The 14,524-nt window shown below is 36.9% G+C and overlaps 1 protein-coding gene across 1 annotated transcript in view; it reads left to right on the plus strand.

Moving 5' to 3' along the window:
- LOC141498669 (connector enhancer of kinase suppressor of ras 2-like) overlaps positions 1-14,524 on the plus strand; it is a 392,492-nt gene that overhangs the window by 275,096 nt on the left and 102,872 nt on the right. Inside the window, exon 13 of the mRNA XM_074201839.1 lies at positions 9,230-9,264. Coding sequence (XP_074057940.1) covers positions 9,230-9,264 — 35 coding nt within the window. The remainder of the gene's footprint in view (positions 1-9,229; positions 9,265-14,524) is intronic.

Below are 14,524 nucleotides of genomic sequence, written 5' to 3' on the forward strand. Positions count from 1 at the left end.
ACAGATGAGTTTCTAGTCTGATCTGCTCTTGCCTTCAACAACTCTCTGCTTTGTTGGGCAAAGAAGTCAAGTATTTGTTGACTAAGGTGCTTTCTGTGTTCTTTTGGGGGTCTTGCAGCAATTAATTTGGATTGCTTAAACTTCTGTATGGAATTCATATATTTGATGTCAAAGTCATTCTTTTTGTCTTTTTTTTCCCAGTTTTGATTGCCAGCTGCTTGCTTAAGTAGTTTAGGGTTAAGTTTTTTTTCATAATAATCAAACTCATTCTGATCTTAGCTCTGTCAAGTCAATTATCTAACTATACCCTGACAACTGACACAGAGATAACTCCCATGACAACAAAAAAGTCTTTCCTGTTCAAATATAATCTATTTTTACTCTTTAACATATTATTTGATGCTTTGCATGTGTAGTGACTACTTTTTTTCAAAGAGTTTGTGATATAGAGCTGTGAGGCTTTTTAAAATAATCCACAAGTTTTTGACTACTTTCATTCCTCCGTGAATTCTGGTTTTCCACGTTTCTCCTTTGTCCCAAATTTTCCCAGTTTGCCATTGAAGTCACCAAATAGCAGAATGGAGGTCGATTTCATCAGAAAGGTCTTATTAAGTCATTCACAGAATATCTCTATCTCTTTATCCTCAGCAAATGATATTGGTACATATACTACCATTAATTTCATGATGATTTTTTGTAAATTATTATTGTTAACATTGCAGTTTGTAATAAACAAATAACCTATGAAGTAATGATTCTTCTTAACCTTGAGCATAAGTGAAGCCCACTCTGGGAACTTTTTTTTTCCTTTCCAAGGAATACATTTGAGCCATCCTTCAATTTAACTACAACTTTTCTTCTGGTTAGATAGATAGATAGATATGTATGTGTTGATACACTTTGTCTCCTTCAGTACTCTATGTCAGTCATTGTCACTGGACAACAATCTTGTGTTTAAGGCAACAGTAGGTAACAAGGACAGTTGTTTTGTGGCTTTCCATAGTTTAAAACGTTCATCCCTTTGTAGCCATCCTACTGGTGATGTGAGTCTCTGTATGTAGCTAAATTGATCTCAGGAAAATAGTCTCTTTGTGCTGCTATGGGTCATACTTAATGCCTAACCAACTGAGGAATGACTGAACAATTGAGATATATGAATGTAGTGCCATTGCAACTGAAGAAAGAACAAATATGAGGATTTCAGAGAAACATAGATTTATATAAACTAATGAAGAGAAAGTAAGCAAAAATAAAAGAATATACACAATGACCAAAATAACATGAACAACCACCACATTAAATGGCTGTCAAATTCTGATGAATTGTAATGTCCATTTTCAGCCTAATTATGAAATATACCTCCTTACATTCAGATGTGGTTACTATATTTCTAGGTTTTGCTTATTTTTTTAAACAAGGAAGGATTCATGCTGTAGAGATAACAAGGAAAGGACATCAAAAACCCCAAAAGGTAGCATTTGTTGTTACTAATACTAAAACAGAACAATATAAGTAGAATGTAAATTCTTTAAGTGTGGGGTTTTTTTTTACATTTTGTCTTTGCATCCTCTTACCTTGTCCCTAATAGGCATTTAATAAGGTCTAATTGAATTAAATTCAGGGCAAAAAGGACAGTGTCAGGAGTCTTCAAATTCAGACTGAGCTGATGCCAGTGAGGGAACAAAGCATAGTAAAAAGTGTGAGTTTAGTGATATGGAGGAAAAGAGAAGGATTAAAAACAGTTAAAGTGGGGCTGATAGGTGGCACAGTGGATAGAGCACCAGCCCTGGATTCAGGAGGACCTGAATTCAAATTCTACCTCAGACACTTGATACCTATTAACTGTGTGACCTTGGGCAAGTCACTTATCCCCATTGCCTTGCCAAGCCAAAAAAAAAAGGTTAGGAACCCTACCCAAAGGAGATGAGATGATAATACCAATGGGGAGAAGACAAAAACTGCTTAATTCTTCTTTTGCTTCTGTTTTCTCTCTGGACTAGAAAAGTGAGAAAAGAAATCTAATAAGATATTCTATGCCCAAGGAAAATAAGAGTGCCCATGAGTTCACATTACTCATCTCATATAAGCTCTACCATAGGGACTGAAAAACTGACAGATAATCTGCTATGAGCCACTGCCCATGACATTCAAAAAAGTGAAAAGGAGTATTGTCCCCCAAACAAAGAGGGGCAAATGCTGGGCTAATCTTCACAAAGGGGAAATACAGTCTGCAGTACAAAAACCAGTGTGCCTGAACTAGTTCTGTAGCAAACTTTTAGAATGCTTATGATGGTTAAGAAATGTCTGAAACAGGAAATAGTGAAAACTAAGAGTCAGCATGGCTTCAGCAAGAACAGGTTATATACCATGCTCACATAATTCCCTTTTTTGACAAGGTTACTAAACTGGTAGATTGAGGGAGTGCTGTAAATATGGTGCCGAAGCTAATCATTTTCATAGCCTATGCTACTTGCCAATGTCTAAATTCTCAATCTGTAACTAAGGATTGTCAGTTTGGAATTTCTTTCTGTCCTCTTGCTAATTGTTCTAACAATCACTGGAAGACAGATTATTGGAATTTAGGAAATCTGGCTTGGTGTCTTTGTGAGAACCACATGGGTTTCTGGTATTTGTTAAATATTAAATCAGGGACAAGATAGATAATCATCTTCTCTATGCAATGTAAGGATGACATATTCAGGAGCAAATGTATAATTTGATTTCCTATCCAACAGAAGCTTTAATGATCCCCTTGTTCCTTTTTATGCATAAATACTCCTCTTTCTCTGTTTGGTGTGGTCATTATCATAATGACTGCCAACCTATAGATTTTTTCATAAATTTTAGGGAATAAATATTTATCTTGCCTTACATTTGTTGTTTATTTGTAACCATTAGCAATGGTTTACCTTCATTTTTAGCAAAATAATTGATAAGCTGTGTTTGTAAGGGAAAAAAAATTAATGTGGACTAAAAAGATAGTACAATGAGATGGATTTGGAACTGGTTGAATGACTGGATTCTGAATAGCGATGAATAGTTTCTTATCAACATGGAAGACCTCCTCTGGTGGAACACTCCAGGGATCTGTGCTGTTTGACATTTTGGACAGTTACCTGAATAAAAGCATTGATTGCATACCTATCGTATTTGCCAATGACCTAAAGCTGGAAAGGATAGGTAACATCACTGGACAACAGAATCAGGATCCACAAATATCTTGACAGGCAGGAACACTGAACCAAATCAAATGAGATGAAATTCAATAGAAATAAATAGCTTCATAGTGACAACATGGAAGGTGAGAAACAGACTCTGATAGCAAAGGCAATTTAAGCTAAAAAAGCCACATTCAAATGTTGGTCTATAAAGCATTATTAAACATTTCAGTTATTGTTTTTGTCCTTGACATCTATTTTTAAATGTTTAAATAAAAACAATAGGGATGATTGAATTGAAAGTGATGCAATATATAAAATATGATTTTATGAGAAACTTGGGCCAAAGTTGTCCTTCTCTACAAGCAATCATAATCTCAACTATCCCTTTCTCCTCAATATAAACAATTGGCATAATTGTCCTTTCTGCCTTTTCAGAGCTTGATTATCTAAGAGAAAAATAACCTTAATTTAATGTGTCCTGCTATAAATATCATTTCTTGATAAGGTGTCCTTAAAATGCATAAAAATGATCAAAGAAAGGAAAACAATATGGAAGATTTCAAAACTCTGATCAATAACAAATCATTTGATGATAAAGCTGATGGTGAAAAATACCTCCTGCCACTTGAGAGACAGGTGGTGGACATTAAGTGCTGAATGAGACATTCATTTTCAGACATAATCAATATGTTGAATTGTTTTGCTTGACTATATTTGTTAGAAGTCAAGGTTCCATTGAAGTCAGTAGGAAATGATAGTGAATTTAGGAGAAAAGAACATCAATATAAAACATTAAAAATAATAAAAGAAAGTGGAGGTGAAAAGTGAACCTGTTATATGAACCCTAATGACATTTTAAAAGTCAGTAATCTTGCCCATTCAATGAATTTTACTGGCATTGATAATATCTTTGTAGATAAGAGTTATGAGCCTTTGTATTGCTCTTTAGCACATATGGCAAAATCTTATTCATCTGGAGACCAGCCTTATGAAACTCTCATGCAACTCCAAAAGTGCTACATCTGAGGGGGGAAAAAACCACGTTAAAGCAGCTCTGACTAGATTCAATTTGATTCACTATTCATTAAGTTCCTTCTATATGCAAAACATTGTGCTAGGCCAGGCTCTGGCTTTGCAAAAATAGTTCTTTCCTTGAAAGAGCATAGCAGAAAACTGTGATGAAAAAAATTGAGAATATTGAAAGACCAGAAGATTCCCCTGATGTGCTATGAATGTGTAAGTTAGTGACAAGAAAAAAACAGATGCTCTTGTTGGGTAGGAATGTCTATAAGAGGTGAGCTACTCCATATGAAAACCAAAGAGCATAGTAAAATGCACAGGAAGTAAAATTTAGACAAGGGGATAGGCAAGAGTAGGGCACAGCAATGATAACAAGAGAACTGGAGAGCAGTGGACACTGAGCACAGAGAAAGATGGCAGCCAGAAAAGAGAGAAGGCTAATACAGCTCAATGTTAACTTCCTAGGGAACCAAGTCATTGTTTTTGTTGTTGAGTCATTTCATTCATTTCCAACTCTCCATGACCCCCATTTGGAGCTCATTTTACTGATGAGAAACTGAGGCAACTAGGGAGAAGTGATTTTTCCAAAGTCACATAGTTAGTAAATGTCTGAGGCCAAATTTGACCTTAGGAAGATGAGTCTAGTCCCTTGTATTTTGCTATCTCTCTGACATTCCTACTCTCTGTATCTCGGGGTTGGAGAAAAGGAAGGATTTCACCACACTTTGAAGTTCCAGATCTTAAAGGGTAAAAACTCTTAGTTCTCCCGAATTTTCTCATACCTAGAACTAATCATTCCCCAACCATACCAGTTTATCAAGGTTTTATTGTATATATTACATTTCAACAGGAAAGTTTCTATTATAGATTGACTTCTCATAGCATGTCTTATTGAAGCTCTTGTGCTAGATGCCTTTGTAATCAGCTTGTCTTGTGGATGAATGATTCTGGGTAACAAAAATGAATCAAACATTTGACAGAAGATGGCTTAGAAGGTGCAATAGAGACAAGAGGCTCCTTTTCATCAATAGTTTCCTTCAACTGTTGGGTTTCCTTCAAATTCTGTCTATGACTGTGTTCAGTCCTAACATATGTTTCTAGACTCACAGAGTGTAGAAGCAGAAGGCACCTTAGAGATTGTTTGGTCAAACTACTCCTCTCATCTTCCATCTGAGGCAAAGTCATTCACCTGGTCTGGTGAGGGGAGACCAGAGTTCTAGAGCCCATAGGGTGCTCTTTATGCTTAATTAGTCAGCAATTGTGACTAGGTCATATGTTTTTGCTGCATTTGTACTGAAAAAGAGCTGAAAATTAAGAAAAAAACAATTTTGTGCTATTGTGACAGTATCTCATGCAAGACTCCCATCCACACATCTTCCCATACTGTTAACAGGAAAATATTGTCACTGACAAACGGTTCTGGGATTGAACCTAATGTTGAATGGTGACACAAAAGTATCAAACATGCAGCCTGGAGGCCCCAGGTGACCACAACCATTCCCAGTAAGATCTGGATTTGAGTAAAAGGCAACTGGTACACATTTGACAACATTACCAAAAATACAAAACAATGGAGATAATGTTCATTTGAGGTTTTCTAAGTCAACATGTGGCTTGTAGAGGTCTGTTTCTAGTTGAGTTTGACATCAAACTAGAATATTAGAGAATGTATCCAAGTGTACAAAAAAGCTCATTATTCCCACATACTAACTGGCTCCTCCACCACCGCTTTACTCCTTTCTGTATGAGTAACTAATAATGGTTAGCTTTTCAAATCAATCCATTAAAAATGAGGCATACAAAATTTAAGATATCATTTGCTTGAGTGACTAATATGACCTTTGAAAATATCCATATTGCACAAAGGCGCTGATCAGGTTACTCATTTGCCAAGTTGTTTTGCCAAATGAAATGCCTCTGCAGTGGAATATTAAAAACACACAAGAGGATTAAAAATAAGGCCTTTAACAAGGTGCTGATCTCTCCCTCTCCTCCTCCTCCTCCCACCCTCTCTTTTTTTCCTCTCCTCCCTCTCCCTTTCCCTCTCCCCTGCTCTCTCTCTCTCTCTCTCTCTCTCTCTCTCTCTCTCTCTCTCTCTCTCTCTCTCTCTCTCTCTCTCTCTCCCTCTCCTCTCTCCCCTCTCCTCTCTCCTCTCTCCTCTCTCCCCTCTCCCCCCCTTCTCTCTCCCCCTCCCCCTCTCCATCTCCCTCCTTCCTTCTCTCATTTCTCTCTCCCTTTCTCCCTCTCTCTACTTTCCTTCCTCCAAGCCTACCAATGACTAAGGACACAAGAGGAGGTAGCAGAAGCACAATATTGTCTTGGTACCCCACACAGCTCTTCTCCCTTAGCAAATTCTGGTGATGCCAGGATCTGGTAGTCCTTATTTCACCCTAGCAGCAATTGAAATAGATACCAAATCTTACACAGGAGACCAGATTCTCAATCTATTTCAGGTTTCAAGAAAAAATACTATAGAAGTACCAGTTTTAATACAATGAGGGAGATAATTGACAAAATCAATAAATCTAATTTAAACTTTGTATGCCTTCAGTATGTTTGAATATACTTTGTATGGTCATATATTAGATACCATCTGTGCCAAGAGTTCTTAGTAGCCACTGAATCATCCAAGATGTCTGTAATTTATACACATGATACCTAAGTGCATTCACATACAAGGGCCTTGAGAGAAAAAAAGATTTTCAGTGTTGGAATTTAAGGTATCATAGTCATAACCTCCCTCCTTCCTACCCTTCCTATCAAAATCTTCCCCATCATTCTAAGCCTGTCCCAAATCCCAGTGATTTTAGGAAAACGTCCCTGTTAATTCTAACCAGAAGTGACCAGTTACTCCTCAGACCTCATGATCATAGACTAAAACCTGGAAGTGAACTTAGAGATCATCTAAGCTAATCCTTTTAAAAAAGGAGAGAATTGAAACCCAAAGAAGTTCAGTAACTTGTCTAAAATCACACAGGTAACATGTGATTTCAGATTCAAATCCAGTTTCTCTGATATCAAATGTGGCACTGTCACCACCATTTTGCATTTCCTCTCTCCCACTGTCTGAGATGTTGATGACTTGCATACAGAGTTTATTTCCATCCCCCCCCCAGATTATAAGCAACTGAAAGACAAGAACTATGCATGATCCAACTTTCCCCCATACACCTCAATTCATAGCAGTGAGCAGAATGACTTGCAGTAGATACTAGTCAATATGTTTATCATATAAATAGGTCATTGTTATGGAAAATTTCATCTCAGCCTAATGCCTAAATGCTGTCCTGGATCCCTCCTGAGCAGCCAATGTTCTTTGGCATTGGAGGTAAAGAAAAGTGAGGAGAAAGAAGATGGATTCCAGCTGGGTACACAAAACAAATGATTAGTCAATTAATATGTAGAGATCACCTGGAATAGCACTTATTTCCCCCCAGGTTTTCTTTCAGCCAGATGTAGAGCATGCAGTGTGGATTGTTCCAATGGTTCATTATTTCTAACACTTAAATATAGTCTGTGGAAAACCTCTTAGACTAAAACTAACATTTCCTATTCACTGTTTGTCAGGTTTTGACTTCGAATCAATGTGTAATGAAAAATGTCTAAAGTAATCCAAAAGCAGCATGAGCCAGTATGCTAATAGTTCTGCCATTTGGAATTTGTTAAATTTATAGGCTTAGGTTCAAACCAGAAAACTAGTCTCAAAAAAAGTCTTCACTTTTCTGAAGTTTTTGAAGATGTTCACTGTCTGAATGGGAAATCATATATTGTGCTGAGTTTTTTTTAGTATTGAGGCATTTCCTAAATCCTTTTGTTTTGGACTTGAGAAAAAGGGACAATTCTTTCAACAAGTCAAGTGACACTTGCATGTGGAAATGGAGAAGACCCTTAGCTATGAGAAATCCCAACTGAATTATTCTCTGCCTAAAAAGAGGCCCGAGATTTTGTATAAATAAGGGAAGAGAGAGCACCTACAATATTGAATCCAGCTGCATTTTACAGATATACTAAAAGCTAGACGCATGATAGTTTTGCAAACTGCTGACTTCCATTGTTGTATTATGAGATAGTCTAAAAATAAGTCAGAGAGATTCTAGAAAAATCAACATTATTGCTACGTAGCTTCCTGTGAGCTTTTATATCATGAAGTCTTTAAGACTTGACATTTACATCCTAAAAGAAAAGACTGCCATACCCCCCCCTGCATTTTAATAAGTTTTCTGTTAGAATTTGTCCCATCCATTCATTCATTTGCTTTAAATTGTTGTACATTGTAACATAATTTGTAGGCAACAAATAGAACAGCCTGTTTAGTTGACCTTGGTCATGTCAATGTGAAACTGAAACATTTGTATTGGAAGTCAAATTTTTTTTCCATCATCTACATGAAGTGGATTTTTCAAGCTTAATCTGAGTCTTTTGTTGTCATATGTACAGAAAGCTTTCTCCGAGGAAGTGGTTTTACGAAGTCCCAAGCCAATAAGTATGTTTTAAGGGGTCAAAATGTGTTTGCAACAACAAATATGTATGTGTGTGTGTGTGTGTGTGTGTGTGTGTGTGTATCTGGATTGTTTAAATTTTGTCAAAATTCATGCACTCTTGTCAACAACTCATTTATGGTATGAATCTGAAGATGGACGATGTCACAGTAAAGTTGAAAACAATCTTTTGAGGAATTTCTGTATTCTCACCCAACTAAATGAAAATAGAGATAGAATATGAATCTTAGTAGCATTTAAATCAAACTTGGTTGTTTAATCAGAAATTTATGTTTATTTCATTCCAATTATCTTCAGCTTTTTAATATTCTTTGAGAAGTACAGAAATTCACTTTAACACCATCTTCTGAGAATTCATTTGTTCTTCAATAGATATAGTGTTGTTTTTTTTGTATTTGTTCCCTTTGAGTAAAAGTCAGGGTTCTTTTTCTTGACCTCACATTCCTGACTATCTTTCATATCCTCCCATTGGACAGGAAGTAAAGGGTTTCTCATCTAAGTCTCCCTTATGACTTGAATACTAACTGTGAATTTCTCCTTTTTTTGCAGAGAGGAGGAGACAACATTCGTGGAGATTCTGACAGGTAAATTGTGCAAAATCTTTTTGTGTAGCTACTTTACTCTCTGTTATACCATCACATGAGTGAGTGGTTCATGTTCTCAAAGGAAATGAATTTGTTTGCTCAGAGGTGCCTTGTATTTTTTAGTTAAAAGAACATTCATGTCACCTAGTATAAGCCTAAAGATTTCATGTAAGTATTGTATCAGAGAATTTTAAAAGAGTTTCTACCTTTATTGTTTTCTTGAATTCTATCTTGGTCAGAAGGAATAGTTTAAAAAAGATGAAAAAATTCAAATTGCTTTTCTAATTGACTTTTTGTTGGGTGAGAGGTAGAAAATTCATACAATGGAAATAATTTCTTACAAACAGCTTCTGGAGATAATAGAACCATCTTCCAAAATGATATTCATCTTTTTTAAAGTACTATATTCAAGAAAAAGTAGTTCTTTTGGCACAATCAATGTCCAAGAGGTAGCAAGAACCTACTATGATATAGATACATTACAATTTGGGCAGAAGTTTTCATTTGAGAACATACTTCATCTATTTTATTCCAAACAACAGAGCTGCCTCCAGAGTCCTTCACAAAAAACAAACGCATGCCAGGACATTTGCTGCCAGTTTATCTTTGTATGGTGTTTATTCAGTCTGGGTTCCACTGAGGCAAAAAGGAAACACTTAGTATCAAGTGCTTCCATGTCAGTAAGTAAATAGCTAAAATATGGGCCATGGCTAAAATCCTGGCTGGCAAAATGGATTCTCCTCCAACTCTTTGAGAAGAAGTGGTCAGAGTCTTCTCAGAATACAAGAGGGGATTTTCTGGTAAGGAGAAACCAATTTTAAGAGTGGAAGTTGCCATGAAATCTTCTCAGGTAAACTAGTTTTAGGCAGAGCAAAGTTACTCACAATGAAATAAGTGTAAATGCTCAAATTACATTTCTTTGTTCTTTTATTAACTTAACAGCAGGGTTTCTTTCCTGCCCTTTTATTTTTATAGCATCTTAAACAATACGGTGTCTCTCCTATTCCTTTCCTGCCACCCAATTTGTGTGTTTCTCATAATATGAATTTCAGTATATATTCTGAATTAACAATCGTCACTTATGCAAAACGATTAGTGCATCCTATGATGGGACAATGTAATGGAAACAATTTTCCATTACAATTATGGTAATGATCATTCTTTTCCTGGGGATAAAATGAACTTGTTATTTCAATTGGGTGAATACACACAAACTCCTTGATGACAAGTCTGAGGACATATTTCATATACTTTTAATGCAGGTTTGTTTCCATCTTTTAAAAATGGGGAGAGGGTCCACTAGAGTTCCTTCAATTGGAGCTGACTGCCAGTCTTGGTAGCATACCAAGATCACTGAGTCTCCCTGACTTTATGACCTTACCAAAGAGCTGCCAAAGACTAGGTTGCCTGATAGTTGCCAGCACCCAAGTAAAAGAAGTAATGTTTGACCACTTCTGGGGCTCTGCCCCATGACCTGATCACAAATTACAATCCCAGGATTTTGCAGCAACTTGTAAAGAGCTCTGGCTCCATTTCTGGTAGTGCTTAAGGACTGTGAGACTCTTTGAAAGTTGCTCATCAAATATATCATTGTCAGCCTTCTATCAAGCTCCTCTGCTTGGCTGTCAAGGTCTTCTATTCTCTGGCTGATCTCTTTCCACCTTATAATAATGTATGGGTTTTTTCCCCTTCCCCAACATGTAGCCTCCATTCTAATAACAGATCTGCTTATTCTCTTTCCTAGCTCACACCTTTGTTTAAGCTAAATACCTGCTCCTCCTCCTTCCACTTATTCAATTCATGCCCATCTCACATTCTAGCTTCTACACAAAATACAAATTCCCAAGCTCTTTCGATCCCCACTGGCTCCTTGACTCTTATTGCACTGAAGAGTCACCCTCTCATTGTTTACATTTTGACAAATGATGTGATCTTGTCATTGGGGGTAGTGAAGCCTGTGCATAACCTCCCTTTAACAGGTGCCACGCTTATCTGTCTTCTCCCACAAATCTCTACAGATTCTCCCCCTGTTTTGCCGGGGGCCTTCCTTTAGTGCTCTTGTCATTGGATAGAGCACTAGTGGAGCACATGATTATCCATGTTACAAAGTATTCACACTCATCAGATGCTTGTTACATGATTCCCCATTTTCTTTCTTTGGAGATTACTATTCTAGGATTGGCATCTACCAGGTATGGCTAGAGGAATGGATGTGTTAGAAAGATAGTCCTTTGTTTCAGGGAGAAGTGTGAGGTCAAGCCAACCCCCTCTTCTATTTAGAGCCTACAGTTTAACATCAAAAATATTACTGGACTCTGGGGTGTACCTTGGGTCTGTTCATTCAAAGATCTACAACAATATTTTGTTGTTCTTTTGTGTCCCACGCAGAGCTGAGCAAAGCATGAGATAATGATAAATAGTTGCCAATAGAATGATTTCTGCTCCCTCACAGTACACTGAGAAAGCATTCACTCTAAATAAAGAAAGTAGAAATCTATATTAAAATGAGTCACTTCGGGAGACTCATTGATACAGTATTACGTCAATATGACAGAAAGCTTCAGGGTAAACCAGTGACGCACACTGGTAGTCACGAGTAATGACTGATTAGATGACTGTGATTCTCAAATCTTCTCACTAGATCCATCCAGGGTCGGGGTTTTTTTATGTTTTTTAACAACTTGTCCTGTTTTAGTACAGGCTCTGGTTCAGTCTCCCAACTCTAACTCTCATTGGGTCCTCAGAGTGGGTTTGGCAGAGTTTCAATTTCTGAACAAATCTCTAGTGACTTGATGAGGTTCCACATTAATATTTTTTGAATGCTTTTCCCAGATCTTTGTACTAAAGAGTTTCATGGAAAGTCTATATGGCATAGGTCTGTAATGAACACTCTTCCATACTTCCAAATATATGGAGATAAAATTTAACAAACAGATATTGTTTTTTACAAAATTCTAATAGGCTCCTGCCTGTCTTGCTTTTTTACAAAGGGGCTTTTCCAAATCAAAATAAATGAGAAAAGATAATCAAACCTTTCTTCTCAGAAGAATAGCCTGACAGGGTCTTATAGTGCTCCATGAGCATGTAGGGCCCTTCCCCCTCCCAGGAATTAGGGATCTCTGGCTCACTGGAAGTCATCCCTTTGTCCTTCAGGTAAGAAATAAACTGCCCTGGGTGACAATTCTCCTGAGTCACTTCACATCTAAGACTATCCATCCTGAATTTCTAAGGGTTCTTTTCTCTATAGGACACATCAAAATTTCTCTACAAGTGATATTCTTGGAGATCTAGGCAAACTTCCTCTGGGTCCTTAGGTTAAATAGCACTTAAAATTTCCCTAGTAAAGCCCTGCTACTGGCAATCCAAATGGTGTCTGTTAATTTTTGAGAATAGGTCTCCCTATCCTATTCAGTGCAATGGCCTAGTGGGCTCCTGCTCCTGGAGTTCACCATACAATGCAGATACCCTATCAGCTTATCCTTACTGCAGCTCCGAACTCCAAAGCTCAAACAATGGAGTTTCTCATTTCTCCCTTAGGAGGACAAATAGGTTAACTAAGAAGGAAAAACAAAGCTCTCAGAGCGACAAGAGACTCCCAAGTTATGAAGCACTTAGGGTTGACTATTGAATAGTTTTTAAGGAAAACGGTCTAGGTTCGTGTCATAAATAAAGCAAGCAGCTTGGATCCATTAAAATGAAAAAGAAAAAACATGAACTGATGAACTATCATAGTGCACTCTAGGCAAATTGCTGGTGCTAGTCCAAACAGATTTCAACCTCAATACTCATTCTAGAGATAGTAATAAAACAGATTTATACAAGCTTCGAGATGAGCAAAAATTATTCCATGTAAAGAAACATGCTAGAAAATACTGTTGAATTACCTCCTAAAATAGAAAATAAAAAAATTCTAATTCTCTCCTAATGTATCCCCAAAATTAGAGTATCCAATATAGGTGGAGAAGTTCTCCAGTGGATCCCTGCCAATTCCAAGAATCTAATTTTAATCCCAAATGAGATATGCCCATGTAGCACAGGCATGTAGGACTTATTCCACCAAGCCAATGCAACACTTGGGTGAACAGACTGAGTCCCTACTGGTTGGCTAGTTAATTGTCCCTTCAGGTTTGAAAGATCAATCTGAGGGGTTGGCATTTGATTTTTAGTTTTATAACTCCTGAGCACCACTAGGGTGGTCCCTTATTGATCTTCAAATATCATTTAACCAACCAGAATTAATTAGCTTTTAGAAATATGCATTTATTACTCCCATAAGTGTGTACAGAATGCAGGAGAAACTGGGCTCAAGCATACAGGTAATTCACACCTCTTAGTTGAATGAAAAGCATTTCTCCTTTTCTAGAGTCCAAAGATCTTCTCTCTGTCCCCTCTTATCACTACCACCGCTACAAGCCATTCCCTTTCAGGGGCTTAGTTGGAACAATTTTCACCATTAAGCTTTCTACTTAAATGCTAGGTTCCAAACCTGCTTGCTGTTATATCCAAAAAGCACAGGATGTGATGAAATCGCTCCAGCCTATTCTAATACTCTTCCTAGGTAGAATCATTTCATTTCATCCAATGGCTTTCTCTTCTTCAAAACTGAGTGAGAATTTTTGCACCTATTTTAATACCTTTGGTTAATTGTTTGAGTCAATAAAGGTGTGCTCAATTAATAAAGATATCAGATTTGAAGTATCTTGTTAGTTTATATTAAGTGGGGTGGGGATATTGATTCAGTTTCCCTCTTTTCAATATGTATCACATTCATTATCAAATTTTTATTACCATGAATTGATGCAAAAAAAATCAAATCAAATTAAAGATAAAACATCATCTCTTAACACCTAAGCACATTAAAGATCACTAGGTTCTCACTGTGGTGCTATAATGAAAAATTATTTTTTTAAATAGCAATGTTTGACTTAGAAGGATGTCAAGAACAAAAGTGAACTTTTCCTTGTATTTGGAAAAGTTGCAAAATTAAAGAATTGACATACAAGTTAAAACTCTTAAGTCAAAATGATAATTGATTCATAGGCAAAAATAATGCATGATCCCAAATCTTAATGTCAAGGGCATTTGCAAGAGTTTTGTTAGCTAGAATGCTAGGCACTTCCAGACCAGATTATTTCGTTACCCAAAGACAGATTCCCACAACCTTGAAAGAAAGAAAAAAAGACACTGTCAGGTCCCTTAATCTTTCTTTCCTCTCAAGAGCGCAGACCTATCTGAGTAGAGTTGTTTATCAAGGACAAGG

Source organism: Macrotis lagotis, chromosome X, assembly GCF_037893015.1.
Source record: "Macrotis lagotis isolate mMagLag1 chromosome X, bilby.v1.9.chrom.fasta, whole genome shotgun sequence".
Taxonomy (NCBI): Eukaryota; Metazoa; Chordata; class Mammalia; order Peramelemorphia; family Peramelidae; genus Macrotis; species Macrotis lagotis.